Source organism: Falco cherrug, chromosome 14 (genome assembly GCF_023634085.1).
Source record: "Falco cherrug isolate bFalChe1 chromosome 14, bFalChe1.pri, whole genome shotgun sequence".
NCBI classification, from domain to species: domain Eukaryota; kingdom Metazoa; phylum Chordata; class Aves; order Falconiformes; family Falconidae; genus Falco; species Falco cherrug.
Genome location: NC_073710.1, coordinates 2,358,947 through 2,375,689, shown reverse-complemented (window position 1 = coordinate 2,375,689; position 16,743 = coordinate 2,358,947). Strand labels below are relative to the sequence as shown.

At 47.6% G+C, this 16,743-nt stretch overlaps 1 protein-coding gene across 3 annotated transcripts in view; it reads left to right on the top strand.

Annotated features, from left to right (window-relative positions):
- The first annotated feature begins 4,931 nt into the window (after window positions 1–4,931).
- NUP93 (nucleoporin 93) overlaps window positions 4,932–16,743 on the top strand; it is an 81,878-nt gene continuing 70,066 nt past the window's right edge. Inside the window, exons 1-3 of one of the 3 annotated variants that reach the window (XM_055726674.1) lie at window positions 4,932–4,994; window positions 11,141–11,354; window positions 11,822–11,939. In XM_055726674.1, coding sequence (XP_055582649.1) covers window positions 11,176–11,354; window positions 11,822–11,939 — 297 coding nt within the window. In that variant the 5' untranslated portion in view covers window positions 4,932–4,994; window positions 11,141–11,175. Of the gene's footprint in view, window positions 4,995–5,750; window positions 5,816–7,509; window positions 7,561–11,140; window positions 11,355–11,821; window positions 11,940–16,743 lie in introns of those variants that run through there. The other 2 variants (XM_027813190.2, XM_027813191.2) reach the window with 2 other exon arrangements.

Below are 16,743 nucleotides of genomic sequence, written 5' to 3'. Positions count from 1 at the left end.
AGGCCCAGGATGAATTTTAGAAGCAACAAAATGTGGGGGTAACCCTGAAATGGAGGCACTTGGATAGCAGCGTAATTCCTTTTTGCCAGGCTGGGTGGCCCAGGGTGAGGTGTCTGCGAGGGGGGAGTGTGGTGACAGCAGTACCCAGGGATGCTCTGGGCACCCTGGGGAGCTGCTCACCCCTTTGCCAAAAGTTTGTTGGGCTTCAGCACGTGGCTCTGCAGCCTAATCGGCACCCATCCTTTTTGGTGAGAAAAGCAACACCCAGCTCAGCACCCATTTGCCTTTTAAATGTGTTGCCTTCTTGCATTAGCGTGTCTTTTGGCTGAGCAGCCTCCCAGCACCACCTGTTGTAACAGAGGCTTAGCACTGGAGACAGAGTCTGACGGCATGCCTCATTCCCAAATGCATTTAAAAAATAATAAATCTCATGGGGTGAGGGTCTGCTGGAAAGCGGGAGTGACAGGGGGCTGGCACAGTGTGGTGGGGCTGGGACCCCAGCCACTGCAGCGGAGGGGCTGCAAGCTGAGCCCCCGGGACTGGGTGCCTGCATCCTGTGCCAGGGACAAAGGCAGGGTGCAGGTGGGGTTTCCCCTCTCAGGAAGCACCTCAGGCATCAACCGCCAGGGTGGTATGTGGGCACGCACCTCCGCGCCCTGCTGCTGCCAGCCCCCCGCCTGCTCCTCCTGCCTGCGCGCCCATCTGGCAGCAGCAGCAGTGCACCCCCAGCCTCAATGCCCTTTCCAGCCCCCTGCCCCCGGTGTGGTTTTGGGTGAGGAAAGCCACAAGATGGGTGGGATGGGTGCAGGCACCCACGGGAGGCACTGGCCTGTGATGTACCCCGCACATGGTGCTGCCCACAGCTGCTTGCAGGTGGCGGGGGGCTTTCTGCTCCTCTCAGGAGTATTTTCAAGGGAAACCCCTGCTTCTTAATGAAGCGGGAGCTGCTCTCAGCCTGCACGCAGTGGTGTTGTGGCAGGAGGGTGACGGAAATCAAGGCTTGATGCAAGAGCGTGCTTTAGCCAGCCTCTGGAAGAAAAGCACAGCTCAGCTCGCAGAGGTGGTTTGAGGTGACGTGTGTCTCCCCTGGGCACCCGGGGGAGCCAGGGCAGAGGTGTCCTGGGCACGCAGCCAGCCTGGCAGCCCGGCAGCAGGGTGCAGCACCCCGGGGGCTGCGCTCAGCACCGCCTCTGGCTCTGCACAGATGTGTCTTCATGGCCCTGGGTGGTGGGTGGCACGTGTGCTGTGCGGAGGGGACAAGGCACCCTGTGCACCCTGTGCGGACAGCACACGTGCTCTGTGCAGGGGGGAGCACACGCTGTGCAGGCAGGATGCGTGCCCTGTGCAGGGGGTGCTGTGCAGGCAGGATGCGTGCCCTGTGCAGGGGGGAGCACACGCTGTGCAGGCAGGATGCGTGCCCTGTGCAGGGGGGAGCACACGCTGTGCAGGCAGGATGCGTGCCCTGTGCAGGGGGGGCTGTGCAGGCAGGATGCGTGCCCTGTGCAGGGGGGAGCACACGCTGTGCAGGCAGGATGCGTGCCCTGTGCAGGGGGGGCTGTGCAGGCAGGATGCGTGCCCTGTGCAGGGGGGAGCACACGCTGTGCAGGCAGGATGCGTGCCCAGTGCAGAGGAGCCACGCACCGCGTGCAGAGGGGACGAGCACCCTGCAGGCACGTGACAGGCACCCTGTGCAAAGGGGACATGCACCCTGTGCTGAGGGGACAAGTGCCGTGCGCAGAGGGGACGTGCACCCTGCACAGAGAGTAAAAACACCCAGGGCGGAGGGGACATGCACCCTGTGCAGAGTAAATACGCGGAGGGGATGGGCACCCGGTGCGGAGGGGAAATACATCCTGTCCTCAGGGGATGCGTACCCTGTGCACCCGGCGTGGAGGTGACATGCAGGCAGTGCAGAGGGGAAACAATACCGTGTGCAGAGAGTAAATACACCCAGTGCAGAGGGGGCAGCACCCAGTGCAGAGGGCGGGTACCCGGTGCAGGGGCACAGCACCCAGTGCACCCGGTGCAAGAGCACAGCACTCGGTGCAGGGGCAGAGCACCCGGTGCACCCGGTGCAGGGGCACAGCACCCGATGCAGGGGCACAGCACCCGGTGCCGAGCGCCCCCCGCCGCAGAGCCCCGCCGGTTCCCCGGGCCGCCGCCGCGGCTGCGCTGCCCCCTGCCCGCCCGCCTCAGCGCCGCCCCGCGCCCGCCCGGGGCCGCCCCCCCCTCCCCCGTCACCTGCCCCGGCCCCGGCCGCACCCGCACTTGGCCCCGGGCTGCCCGGCAGCCTGCCCGTCCCGCTGGAAAGCTGCGCCGGGAGCCTGGACGGGCTCGGGAGAGCTGGAGTGCTATGGCCGCCCTGCCAGGGCACCCACCCCACCGAGACATCCATCCCACCAGGATACCCATCCACCAGGACACCCATCCTACCATGGCATCCATCCCACCGAGACCTCTATCCCACCACAGCATCCATCCCATCAGGACACCAATCGCACCAGGACCTCCATCCTACCAGGGCACTCATTCCACATACATCCATTCCACCAGGATCTCCATCCCACAAGGATACCCATCCTACTAGGGCATCCATTCCACCAAGACCTCTATCCCACCACAGCATCCACCCCATCAGGTCACCCACTCCACCAGGGCACCCAGTCCATCATACATCCGTCCCACCAGGAGACCCATCCCACAAGGGCGCTAATCCTACCAGGGCATCCATTCCACCGAGACCTCTATCCTACCAGGGCACTCATTCCACCATACATCCATTCCACCAGGATCTCCATCCCACCAGGGCACTCATCCCACAAAGACACCCATTCCACCAGGACCTCCATCCCACCAGGACACCCATCGTGCCAGGGACCAGCACACCATTCCAAGGGGTTTCCCCCACGCTGCAGTGCCACGAGTGCTCTCCCCCTGCTAAGTTTTGGGGTTGAAGCTCCACGGAGGTGGTAACTGGGCACCCTGGGGCCAAGCCCGAACGCCGTAGACCCCAGGGCACGGATCAGCCCGTGGCGCAGGGAGAACATGCGCTATATGTGTCAGGTCTCGGCATATAAAATACATCAGAAGGAATTAAACCTACAGATCTACAAAGAACAGACTCCAGGGAGCCAGGCAGGCACCCAGCACTGGCAAAAAAATCAGGTTTTTTGGTGATACCAGCCAGCTGTCAGACAACCGGCGGGTGTCACAGCACAGGGAGAGCCACCTAACTGCCTCGGAGTGGGAATATTTCAGGGTTTGCCTTTTTATTTTCTCTGGATAAGGTGACTAAGCTGGGATGGTTGAATCACCTTCACCTCCTCACAGACCTGAAGCAGGGCGGGTGGAATTGGGGCAACCCCTTCAGGGCTGTGATTTATAGCAGAAGTGTTTATGGGCTGCCCCACACTCTGGTGGGATCCTAAATCTCTGCCGTATGTTAGAGATGCTCCTGCCCCGGGAGGCTGGGGCATGGGCAGCTCCCCAGCGAGCTACATTTTAGACCCACCCTGGGTGTGTTTATGTGCCCCAAGTGATGCTTGCAACTGGGAAAAAATGAAGTGGCGGGAGACGATTTATGACAGCTTGAAAAAACCTGGTGTTTGGTGAGGCAAAGAAAAGAAACCCCAGGAGCCTTCGAGGAAAGCCATGTTTTGGTGCTTCATCCTGCGTGTAAGGAGACACCCTTGGGGGAAAATGTGGATTTCAATGGTTTTGGGTAGGCTGGGATGTAATTTGCCCAAGCACATCCCAGTGAGGGCAGCTTTCCTGCCAGCAGGCAGGGCATGGAGGGGCAGGAATGTGCCCTGACCCCCGCCTGCCCTTAGCAGTTAGGGGATGGCAGCTGCAGCCCCTGCCAGGACTGCCCCTGAGTGCACGAGGATTGCTTTTTACGTGGGAAATCTTGGAAATGGGGGCTGTATCAATGGGGAAATCCATCCAGCTTCAAAGGGCTGTAGGAAATCTGGGTGCTGCGTCCGCTTCCCTTGCTGGGTACCACGAAACAGAATGTGAGGGGGTCACTGCAGCCGGATCGTGGTGCTGGGGATTTCCTCAGCAAGAGTAACCCTTCACCGAGGAGAAAGGCAGTGGGATATGGAGAGAGCCGGGCAAAGGGGAGCAGGGGGGTGTTTCTTGCTGCCACTTGTTAAAACAAGCATTAAGGAAGACAAAAGACACGATCGCAGTTATGAGGGAGGGACTTTGAAGGTTGGCTGGGTGATGTTTTGGAGCAGTGACGAGGTCCATCCATCACCTCTTACACAAGCAGACTGTTGGATATGCCCTGTCAGGGTCCATGAAATTCCCACTTCCCAGATCTTGCCCTACAAGTATCTGCCATCTGCTCCAAGGCTGGTGCTGGTGTCCTGCCCCCCGCTATTCTGTTTGTGTGCCCACAAAAGGCAGCGTATCCCTATGCACCTTCAGAACACTATTCCTCTGGTGAAGGAGAGAGTACCTGCTGGCTGGGGGTTTGTTGGCTGGTTTATTTTTCCATAGGAGGAAAAGCCAGATTAATTTGTTACCCTCATTTTCCCTCCCAGGGAAACAGCTCTCAGATGGGGTTGATCAGCGTGAGTTAGCAGTGGCTATGAAGGAAAAGGGAGGGCAAAGAGGAAAAAGTCCATGCACTTTATTTCTGTATTTCTCTTTTTATTTTTGTGATTTCGCCGCGGTGCGGCGTGCGCAGCACTAAGCACATGGGGCGGAGGGGCAGGGGGCAGCCTCGAACCCGCGGTCTCCTCCGGCTGCCGCCGCCCCCCCCCCCCCCCCCCCCCTCTGTCCATGTCCTCCTCCGAGCGCCTCAATAAAGTTGTTGTCTCGAGGGGGCGGGAGCCTGTGGGCGGGGATGAGCGGCTAGGCCAATAGAAGCTCTAGGCGCGGGGAAGTGCAGAGGATCGGCCAATGGGAGCACGGAGAAAGGCGTGAAGGCGGCCAATAGGGGCCCGCGGCGCGGGGCCGGCAGGCGCGGCGGCTGGAGCGGCGGGCAGGTGAGGGCGCCTCGCGGGCGTGTCATGGCTTTTCCTCCCGCCTCTCCCTCCTTCGGTGGGCAGCGCGGGCATCCTGGTCTCCCCCTGCCGGGTCCTGAGCCCTCGGCAGTCTCCCCCGGCCCGGGGCTTCCTTTCCTTGGCCGCCGGGCCGCCCTTGCGGCGGAGGGCTCCGGCGGGGCCTCCTCTGAGGAGAGCCCCCTCAGGGAGGCAGGGCACGACCAGCCCCGGGCCGCGGCGCGGTCGGTGGCGAGCTCCTCAGCCGCAGCGCAGGCCACTGCGGCGGGAGGCTGGCGGGGAGCACTCGCAGGCCTCCCCGTGGGCCTTCTTGTGGCTCGTCGGGCGTTGCTGTGTATCTCTGCCCGAAAAATAACCCGCTTTAAGGCAGCGGGGCTGGCCTTATACGTGCGAGGAGCAGTCTCTTCATCCGAGCTGGTTTGTGCTGGTCTGCAGTGCAAAGCCTAGCTGTAAAAGGGGAGCCTATCGTTTAACCGAGGTGCCGTGTTGGTGCCTCAGGAAGCAGAAGCTCGTTGTTTGAATGGGGAGGTACCAGGATAGCCTGTCTGTGTAAGCGTGTGATCTGGTGTCTCTCCGTGTGTGGAGGTCATTCCCTGCCACGGTGGGGTTACTGGTTGGCTTCTGATGGGGGGGAAGAGCACCTGCTGCCAGGTACCTGGTGGTGGTGGGAGATTGTGAAAGGCACAGGTTTTTTTATGCTGTCCCTTGCTCAACTTCTGTTTTGCAGCACGTTTGTGACCTCGTAGTTGCCAAGCATTGCTTTCATATGTGCATGGCAGGATATAGAAAACTTTGGAATGCAGAAGGTAAACTATATATGATGCTCAGGGCTTGTGTTTTTCAGATCAGTAACTGTGATGCAGGACGAGGTAGCTATCTTTAAATGCTTGATGTGGACCCTTCAGACTGTCCTTGAATGAGAATGATGATTAGCTCTTTCCCCCTACGCAAGGTCTCAGGTCCTTCCTACCAACAGCAGGGCTGGCTTCTCATGCAAAACAGGTGAAAATGGCTGTAAGGGTTTCTTACAGAGCATCTCAGATGCAGAACTCTGTTTCTGAACCTAAAGAATGCTGTTTGACAGTCCCTCCTAGGCAAAGTTCACTCTGTGTATGGTTTTGATTTTCCCAGAGTCATCATCTTAAAGTGTATGCTCCCACTGTTTGGTTCCAACTGCAAGCAACAGTCGACTTCTGTAATGTGATATCAAACTGCATTTGTGTTAAAACTTGAGTTAAAACATTGTGTTAAAATTGTACATGCACTGGGTATTGGTATTTAACTAAACTATTGTGTGGTGCTGGGTGCCGTCTGTGTCCCAACAGTATTCTAACCCAGAATATATTAACAGTGAGTGGAAAGGGTTGAGTTAAAGTGCAAGTGAGGGCTACTTCCCCCCTCCTTCAGTTTGGTTCTGTTGTCTTATGGGACAGTAGTTAGGTCACAGAGAACTAAGGATGACAAAAAAAGCCGGTTCCTCTGTGGTTTACTGCTGTTGTGTCTCTAAAAGGGTTTCCTACTTCTTGGGAAAACTTCTAGGGGCTTACAAATGAAAAGCTTAAAAATTGCTTGAGGAATAAACATGTTTCTGTAATCTAAATCCAGAGTGTTCCTGTGGTGATGATATCACAGGAAATTCAGTGAGGGGGGAGGATCTAGACTTTCACATAAGGAATTTCAAATATAAAACTAAATTCTCTTTAATTTAATGAAGGTCAGTTTGCTGCCCTGTGGAAGTTAGTGCCCTGCTGAGTTGGATGAGAGTCTGGTGCTTAAATTTAAGTACTAAGTGTTTAGGAAAGGGGGAGAGTGGTAAGATGGCAAAACCGCCAGCCAGGTCAGTTATTCAGGACAGTGGGGGCTTGAGACCACTGTGAGGAACTACAAAGTCAGATGGTAGATGAAAGGCAGTGTTGACAAATGCGTTACAATATATGTCGGAAGAAATTATGTAAGATGGCTGCTGTTCCATTCCAGGTTAAATCACAGAACAGGGCAGAGAAGATTCTCGTGCCCCTGTTCTTTCTTACAGTGCAAGAGCAAATAACTGAATGTTTTTGCCTTTAAAACTTTGATAAAACATCTTTGTTAAACATACATACTGTAACAGCTCTTTAAGGTCATAAAAAGATTGGACTTCTGCATGTCTACCTACAGATGAGACAAAAAACCAAAACACACAGGACTGAAAGTCTTTATGGGAAGCAGGGGAGGATTAATTGGTGGGTGGCAGAAGAAACAATACGTTTGGAAGATTGTTGTGTGGCCTATTCAGGTTTTTCCTGCATCAGCCCTTTGTTGCTGGGGGAACGGGCTGTTGTACCAGATGGAGTACCAAGTATAGCTTAGAGCTTTTAGGTGTTTGTTTTTAAGCTGGCCTATCCTGATCTCATGTTTTTAGTGTAGCTAGGGTATGGAAGTTTTCCCTTTGCTAGGTTTGATTAAACATTTATTATTGTGCTTTACATTTTAGAAGGTGAGTTGCTGAAAATGCGCAGCAGATACTTGGGTTGTACTTGGTCACTTCCACTTGTGGAATGTGGAAAATAAGGTAGGAAGAGACCTCAAGAGTTGACCCCAATGATGTGTCTGTGCTCCTGGTGAGGGGTCAGTAGGTGTACACCATTTCTGCTCTATGCCTGTCCTGCTCTTAAAAAGCTCAGTGACAGAGCAGCTGCATCCTTAGAAGGCAACTTATTTCAGTGTCTTCACTGATATCCTGTACATTGTCATTGTGTTTCCTTTACAAACAAACAACAACTTGGCCACCTGCTCTTTGTTTTCCATATCTGCATTTCTTAATCTGTTCCCCTGTCTGTAACATGGGGATTATGTGGCTGTCTTCCTCTTTGAAATATCTGGATGTCCGCTTATGCGAAGTGCCGTGAGAGAGCTAGGTGCTATTACTGCTGTTCATACCAAATTCCCCAGGCCTCCGGAATGGGCCTTTTACGTATTCATGTTTAGCTTAGTAGACAGAAGCTGCTATGCTATCTGTAGCAGCGCAGGCTTGGAGCCTGTGAAAAAAGCACTGTTGCCTTGGATCTCGGCTGCAGCAAGTAAAGAGTCATCTGCTTTCTCTTACTAGTGTGCTCTTCTGTCATCCTTCCAAAAGCCGCTGATCCCGACTTGTCAGACTGGGTCTCTTGAACACTCTGGGGTGGGAGGGTGGGAGCCTCTGTGAGAAGGCAACTCTGGATTTCTTCTTCATTTCCTATTCTGGAGTCTCTGCAACTAGTGGAACTGTACTGGCCAATCATTTATTCTGAATGTAGAGGGTGAGGCTTTCCTTCTCCTCTGTTGTCTTCCTCCTTTCCTTTTTTTTTTCTTTTCCAGTGCTTTGGAAAAAAAAAAAAAATCTTAAGTTTTGTAGTCTGTTTCTCAAAGTTAATTAGATGACACTAAGCTCGTCAATATGTGAAGTACAATAGATGCTTGTGCACACATTTGAGTTTTTTGCCTTTGCATCCTTCTGAAGCTAGTACAGAAGATGTTTATCGTGGTCATATTTGGAATATAGTAGCTACAGTGTTCTTAATTGGATAGATTTGTAGTGCTTTTGAGGAGTTTTTCGGGTTTTTTTAGGTAATATATCATCATTTATAATAAGTCTGAATAGACTTAAGAAACCTATCATCTTTTTTAGTTTCTTTTTGGCTTAAATCCAGCCAACTTGTACAATATATAGCGTTTATTTGTGGTTTTAAATGTTGGGGAAACATTAAACTGGGGTTTAATGGAATAGTAGTCTAATGCAGCAGCTTCTATTGATAAGTCATCAAAGTTGTTTTACAGAAGAGCCTTTTCAGTCCGGACTTTTAGCCCAAGGTCGATCTGGTTTCACTGAAGTTAGTATAATTTCTGATGTATTTTCTTTCCCTTAGGTGTCAGTTGTTGCTCCTTCCCCAGCCAGACATGAAAATCTGCCATCGCTCTGCTCGTTACTGTGGTAGCAGTTTCCATCTTGCACAGCAGCATTAAGAGTCAGACTGCAGTCTCTTGAATGCAGTAAATTCTGTCAGGGTGGAGACAAAGTTGTTCGTGCTGTTACTCAGTCCGTTTGAATTCTGTTGCTTAGAAAAGCTTTTTAGTGTTGGCTTTCAACATAAGTTCTGAGCTGTCATTTCCACTGCTTGGTTATAATCACAGGTAGTTTAACTTGCTCTGAAATAACTGGTTTATGGTTTATTCTGTATTTGCTGAATTCGGTTCAATCCCACGGAGTTATTGCAGTTGTCCTACATCAGCAAATATATGGGACAGACCTTATATGGTATTGACGTGGAGTCTGTGGCAAAAAATGTGCAGGTTTGGGAGCAGTTTTATAGTGCGCTAATTCTCCATGATTTTGCTTTCAGTGCTGAGAAGTTAGTGCCTTCTTATGCTCCCAGCTTTTTTCTCCACCCCTTACCCCTCCCCCCCCCAAGTTATCGCAAGTAAATGCTGGAAAGATGTTCTGTACTGCATTGCAGGGCGTGAAACTGCTTATTTCCACACACCTCCCCGCTTCCCTCCATCTCGGTGACATGCTAATCTGTTCAAACAAATCCAGTCTCTGCTATCTCACCTCATTAACAAGTCAGGGTAAATATGATTGCTGCCTCGCCCAGTAGCTCCCAGCTTTCCAGAAGTGGGTGGGGAGCGCTTGCGAAATTCTCCATTTCTGGATGCTGGCTGTCGGGGTTTGTCTTGGCACCCAGGCAGTAGGGATCAGTTTCTCTTTCTAATTGCATATGTCTGAATGAATCATCATGCAGTGCTTTTAAATCATTTGTCCAGACAGACAAAAGCAGTGCTGTTGCTGCTGGTAGTTGTACTTGGGAATGGTGCTGAGGCTGAGAACATGAGGAATATTAAAATTGTACTATTAAATTGCTTTGGTATGGTTGAGGGGTACCAAGAAATACTTGAATTGCAGTCTATTTTTGGCTTGTAAATGCCCTGTTTTCTCCGTGGTAGGCTCCCTTGAACCAGAGAGTCTCCATTGATTTTATTTTTGAGTAAATGATAAAGACCTGTTCTCATGCTCGAGATCTGGTTTGTCTTATTTGATCCCAGGCACTCTAGATTAGGGTGCAAATGCTATGAGAGAAAGAGATTGTACTGGAGATTCCCATGTCTGTAGCACCATTCAGCAAGACTAGATTTCTGTGATCTTCTCCTGTGGCTTTACAGAGGTGCCAGGTGTGCTTAGCATGCTGCTCTTTTAGCTGCAAATCATTGATTTGGTGTGTGAAATTGAGGGTTTGAGTTTCATATTTCATGAAAGTGGACACCACTGTAGCTCCATGTTGTTTTCTATATTGATCCCAAGCATGTACATTTTTGTCCTTTCTGTAAAAATAAAGGGCTCTGTTCTGAATCGGAACTGCACAATGCACTAACGTCCTAATCTGTTACAGCCCTTGCCTTATGCTCTGCAGTTTCTTTTAACTATTCTCTCATTTGTTTAGTGCAAGTAATTCTCACAAACGCTGGTAAAACTCTGCGTGCATTGAAGTTAGACAAGTCTTCCACATTGGAACAACATGAACTTACTTCTCTTGACTTTGGGGGTTAATGATGTATGGATTAACACATCTTAGTAGATGGCTGTCTGCATACATGTATACACTCATCTGTTTGGCTGTTAATTCAACCTCATGTTTATACATCATGTGTTTTCAGCCCTCATATATACCTATGCATGCATATGGATTTGTTGCCATTTATAATGTATGAAAACAGAATCATAAAATATCTTGAGTTGGAAGGGACCCACAAGGGTCATTGAGTCCAACTCCAAACTGCTTGTACCTATGTGTATACAAGTAGCTTATAGTCAAATAAACACCAAATTCCTCACAGGGAATTTTCTGCTTTTGCTCTCCTTTGTATCAAGGCAATATATCAACTGTCGTATGGTATCTGCACCCCATTTCTGATGAGTCCATAGATCTACCTTGAGAACATAGTTGTGCAAGGCAAAGCTCCCTGAGACACTTGAAAGTATTCCCTTGATGTTCAGCGCTTGGGGAGGATGGGCAGAAGAGTATGCTGTTGTAGAAGACCCTCTCTTGCTGGTCTGCCTATGCTTTCCTAGGGACAGAAATGGCTTATAGCTGAGCAAGTGTTTTCTCTTTTCTCTGAAGGTTTCTGTGCATCTTGAGTGAAACCTGCAACAGAGATGGATACTGAAGGCTTTGGAGAGCTTCTCCAGCAGGCAGAACAGCTTGCAGCTGAGACAGAAGGTATCTCTGAGCTCCCTCATGTAGAACGCAACCTGCAGGAGATCCAGCAGGCAGGGGAGCGCCTGCGTTCCCGTACTCTGACCCGCACTTCCCAGGAGACTGCAGATGTTAAGGCGTAAGTACAGAGCACTGACACTGGAAACTGCACAGAGGGTAGAAGCTGTTTATGGGGTTTGTTTCTAACACATGGGGTGTCTTGCCAGGAGGGTGTGATTGGGAGAAATGGAATCACTGCAGAGGTGTTCTGTGTTCTCTCCCCCCACACTTCTACTTCGGGGAAAAAAACGATATAGTAAAAATATCTGAGGAGCTACTGTTTGTGATTTTGGGCACTAAAGCCAAAAAGTGCAGTACCTTGTTCTGGCTGCTGCTGAAGATATTTACCAACATGCTGTAGAACTTTTCTATCTGGAAGGACTTGGCAGCTGTGCAGTACTGCAATGGAACAGCAGAAAAGAGTTCAGCAGGGCTGAAGTTGTTTGTTTTTTTTTTTTGTTTTCGTAACACAGCTGGGAGCACTGTCTGGACAGAGTTCTGTCTGTTCAATACTAATTTCATATCTGTATGATTTCTTCCTTGTAGGTCTGTTCTTCTGGGGTCTAGAGGGCTTGATATATCTCACATTTCTCAGCGACTGGAGAGTCTAAGTGCAGCCACTACATTTGAGCCTCTTGAACCTGTGAAGGACACTGACATCCAGGTAGGGTTTTTCTGACATGTGAATTACCCAGCCCTTGTAACTGCCATTCCTGTGTTGTGGTTCAAAGCTCTTCTAAGACTGTTGTGGAAATACTCTTGCTCTGCACTTAATCTACTGGCTAGAGGAAGTAGAGAGGAGAGATGCTGCTTTCAGTGGTGAAAGATGTTTGAATTAGCCATCAGAAGCTGCATGAAGTACCAGATCGGCAGAAATACTTTTAAGTTCCAAACTCTTGCTGAAGTCAAGAGGAGCTAGGTATGTACTTACTGCCTTTGTGGACCCATCTTTGTTGGTTTTGCAAGCCTGAATTGCACAGGGATATCTCTCACTTAAAGTTTTGAGATCTTTTTTTTTTTATGTCTGATTGGAAGAACACATGTGGGACTGCTTGGCAATTTTGAGGTGTTGGAATAGGGCGGCATTTAAGTCAACATGCAAAAGAGGGGATAGCTTTTCTTTCACTGTATCTCACATGACATAACTTTGTCTTTGTGGACTTTGCCATGTTTCATATGCTTTACCGGTGTGACATAATCTTGAACGTTTTCCTGTAGGTAATCTCCCCAGTTGTCTTAGAAATTAGAGTGACCCATCTATTTTTGCTTTATCATGGTTACCTGCCCTTGTAGAACATCTTCGTGATGAAATAGTCTGCAGTATTCATTACTCAGTTAAGAGCTGGGTTATGGGATTGGGTTGCGTTGAAGGTAACAATCTGAATTACTGGTTAATCATTTTGAAGTTTATATTCTCTCTCCTTGCTGTCAGATGGCTAAATTAGGAGGGTCAAAAGAGTTGTAAGCTGCTCTTTTTTGCAAAGTAGTATGCCCTAAACTACTCAACTTCAGAAGGGAAAGGGAGGGATCGGAGGTGTGTCAAGTTACCCCGTTTTACCTAATGGTATGTTTTATTTAAGCTGTCTGGTTTGGGTCAACGGGCCCTTAATCTAATCTGATTCTAGTGTTAGGAGCCCTGTGGTCTCCTGGCTTCAGGCAGGTGTATTTATCCCCTAGCCTGAAAGGCCCAGAGCCTTTCCAGTAGGTTATGTGTGTACCCTGAGGCCCGAGGCAAAGAGGTGTTTACTTGGAGTGCAGGCCTTACTCCTCTGTGTTGGGGCTGCCTTCTGTCCTCTTGGAGGACGTCTCCAACATATCCTCAGAGCATCTAATGTGTTTCTTGAAGATGGGATTTCTTCTTGGGCCTTTGTACTTCTTCACCTTCTGGCAATTCCTGGCAAATTTGGACATCTTCTCTCACCCTCCCCAGATGACTTCCCCCTCTCTTTCACTAAAAATTAGTGCACTCTGGAGACTTTTATCTACTGCATAATCTTAGAGTGAGAGCTCTAAACCACTGGCATTGTTCGCTTTCTGTCTTTTCATTTTATTCCTTTGTTCCAATTTCTGATGTTGTTGTATTTCTAATTGGTGATGTTAAACTTGGTACGTGTCTTCCTTGACCCCATTCTGTCTAGATTTTTTAAGAACTCTTCCTTTTTTTTCCGTTTTTTGCTTTAGGTTTACTACTGCTGTTAATTCTCTTTGATTTCTGGTGTTTTTCCTTTCTGCTCCAAGAGCAATCTTACTGTAGATTCTCAAGCCCAGAAGCAGCAGAGCTCTTGACTCATTGGATCTCAATTTGTGGCATCTGAAAAAACAGATAGGACTGCGTGATACATCTTACTTTATTTTACTGGTTACCTAGCCAAAATGTGAAGGCTTTCTTCTTAATCATACCAGATCTCAAGCCTTATCATTTGATACGGTGATCTTCTGAGTATATTTTCTCATTTTGGTATATTTTTTTGTGATCCATGTCAATACTTGAATGTTTTTCATTAGAATGTGTTTATTTCTTAAAAAAAAAAGTGTTTAAGTTTGAATTCATGGCAGTTGACATAAACTACTAAAAATTATTTACATAAAAATAAGCACATTTATTTTTTAAACAAAATGACAGATGTGGTTTCTTAATGCGAAAAGCTTGAGGGATGCGGGAGGAGATTATTTTTTTTCTTTAAATACTTTACCACCTGAAATCAAGATATCTTCGGCCATACTTAAATAAATTTGGTATCTGAGACCCACTGATTTCAACTCTAGGTGATTTCCATGGGAACTGGGTACTTAACTTGTGTAGGCATTCTTGAAACTTTCTTAAATATTGGTCTTTTTGCATGTTCAGGTGCTGAAATGCCTCTGTGTCTAGCCATCATTTTCAGTCTGTCTTTTTGCTATTAAAGTTAATGATCTCTTTAGTCTTGTAGAGACAATTTGAAATGCAAACATTTTGAAATACAGCCTGGATGCTTTTTTCTTCATGTAAGGCATTTTAATGGACTGAACACTTTTATATGGCCTATTTCCCATAGGATTCTAGTTCATCCTAGTGGAGCTTGACACGAAGCACATGTGTAAGAGTGTGTGTGTGTCATCTAGTAAGTAAGATGATTCTTATTCATGCTTTCAAGCTTAATAATAATGTTTAAGATTCTCAATAAATGCTGTGCTTTTAAAATAAATTTATATTGTGACTATAGATAGAATTGTATCCTCCTGTTTAGGAAAAGCTTCAAATTTAGCATAAAAAGAGTGGCTAATTGCAAATCAGTGTGTTTAAATGGCCAAATTGGCCAATGAGATTCAGCCCTTCCTTTAGCAAAACAGCTAAAAAGTACAAATGAAAAACAGGATTAAGATTAATCATTGAAATCAAAGTTCCCCGCTTACTGTTTTGAATCATGATTAGCACTGGTGATTTAATCAGTGATCACTTTAATTTAACTCTGACTACTCATGTCTGAGGCCTCATACATGCGTGCTTTGAATCTTAAATGTTCTTCAGGGCATGTAGAAAGCATTCATAGTAAATTAGTGAGAACCAGTTTGCAGTGGGAAGCACAGCAAGGTGTTCCGTTTTAGATCATTTTGCAGGCACGTGAGCAAAGTGTCAGTTTGAAATGTTTTGTCCCTGTTTGTTTGGCAGTTAAGAGGTGCAAGGATTTTTATGTTGTTTTGCAGAACATTATCCTTGGCTCTGTCTGAGGATATCTGCAGTCACATCTCAAGCTGTCTGGCTGATGATGATGGTCTGTTATCTGAAAGTAACTTGCTTAGAATATGGACAAATCTCTACACTCATCTGTAGGTTCTGGTATGTGGTCATCAACAACAGGTTCTTATCCTTTCAGAGTAGTTTTATTAAGTTTTTGTTGTTAGTTACATAAGAGGACCTTCATGTTACACACTGCTAATTGTGCTCTAATTAGCTGTTAACCAAGTAGGTCTTAAAATTATTTGATGCTTTAGCTAAAGATGTGCTACAAAAGCTTCTTCCTACATTACTTTTTCTTATACCTTCTGATGATTGTTGGGATTTGTTTGCATCCTTCCTCACTAATTAGTTTTATAAGGCTTCATCAAGCTGCTTGTATTTATTTTGGGCCAGAGGTCCAAAGCAGGAGGAGCAACTTAGGAAGAATTCCAGAAAACATCCTGGTTTTTTATATAGAGAGTAAAACATAGCAAGAAGAATCAGAGGGGAGCATCCTAGGGCATGAAGTCCCAGGATGCTGATGTGAGACATTCAGAAAGCGTTAGGAGAGTCTAGGAGTTCACCTTAATAGAAGCCTCAGCTTGGGTTAACGAGCAAGAGGGGCTTTCTGTACAGTACCTCTTTTAAATGGTACTCTATAGTGCTGACTAAAAAGAAGCGCACCAAATTGCAGCTCAATTAATTATCTGAATTATTTATCAGTTGTAAAATGTAGATTGCTTGCACATAAAAGGGTTGTGAGTCCAGGAAATGTCTCCCACTAGAGCAGTAGGCCGGGAAGATTATGAAAAAGATTTTCTAGGCTTACCATTAAATTACAGGAATCTGCATTTTTCCCCTCTCATTTCAAATATTGTGTTCTTTAGTTATATGTAACACAATGAATGCTTCTTGCAGCAAATCCAGTTCATAACAATTCCTATGTCAAGAGTTTATAAAGATCAAGATGTTTCAAAATTGTCAAAAAGCCCTATTTTGGTAAAAGCTTTTTGAAGTTGAATGTGGCAGTCAAGAGATTCTTGATGTTCTTGATAACATATTTAGCACATAAATACATGGGTTTTTTCTTTGTGGCTTTTAGAAATCCCAGGTAAGGTTTGATCATGCAAGCTGGTATCCCAAAGCTGGGGTGTATGTGGATAAACAGGATATTGACACTGTTCAGAAAAGGCATTTCTTGAGTCTTTCAAAGATTCCGAAACTATGATATCCTCTTCTAGCAAGCACAGTCATGGCTGACTTCCGTCAGGTCGCAGTAATGGCAGCCAGAGGAGGAATTATTATATGGGACGGCTGCACTATTGTACCATGTGAGCAGGGACCTGGCTCTTGCACGTGTGCTGTTTGGTTTATATACGGGTGTCAGAGAGGTTAGATGATGCTGTAGTAAACTTGTTTGGCATACTTGGTAGGAGTTAGTTGCAGGATGCAGGCCTGATGTATACCAACTAAGATAGTTTGATTACGGTATATGTTATGTTTACTGTGTGCTTTGTGTTTTGAGCAAGCCACATTGACTTAATAGTAGCTTTAGCTCCCCTGTACGCTTGTTTTGAAATGTCTTAAGTGCAAAGTCGTAGTGGTAACTTCAAGACATGGTGTTGCTCTTGCTTTGAAGGCTTGGTCCAGCTTTGTGCAGATTTGTGAAATGAATGCTAGAAACAGACATGAGCTCTCCTTGCATACATTGCTTATCTGCTGAAGTCCTGGCTCCATTATGCTGAAGGAAAATTTTGTTGAATTGTCTCAG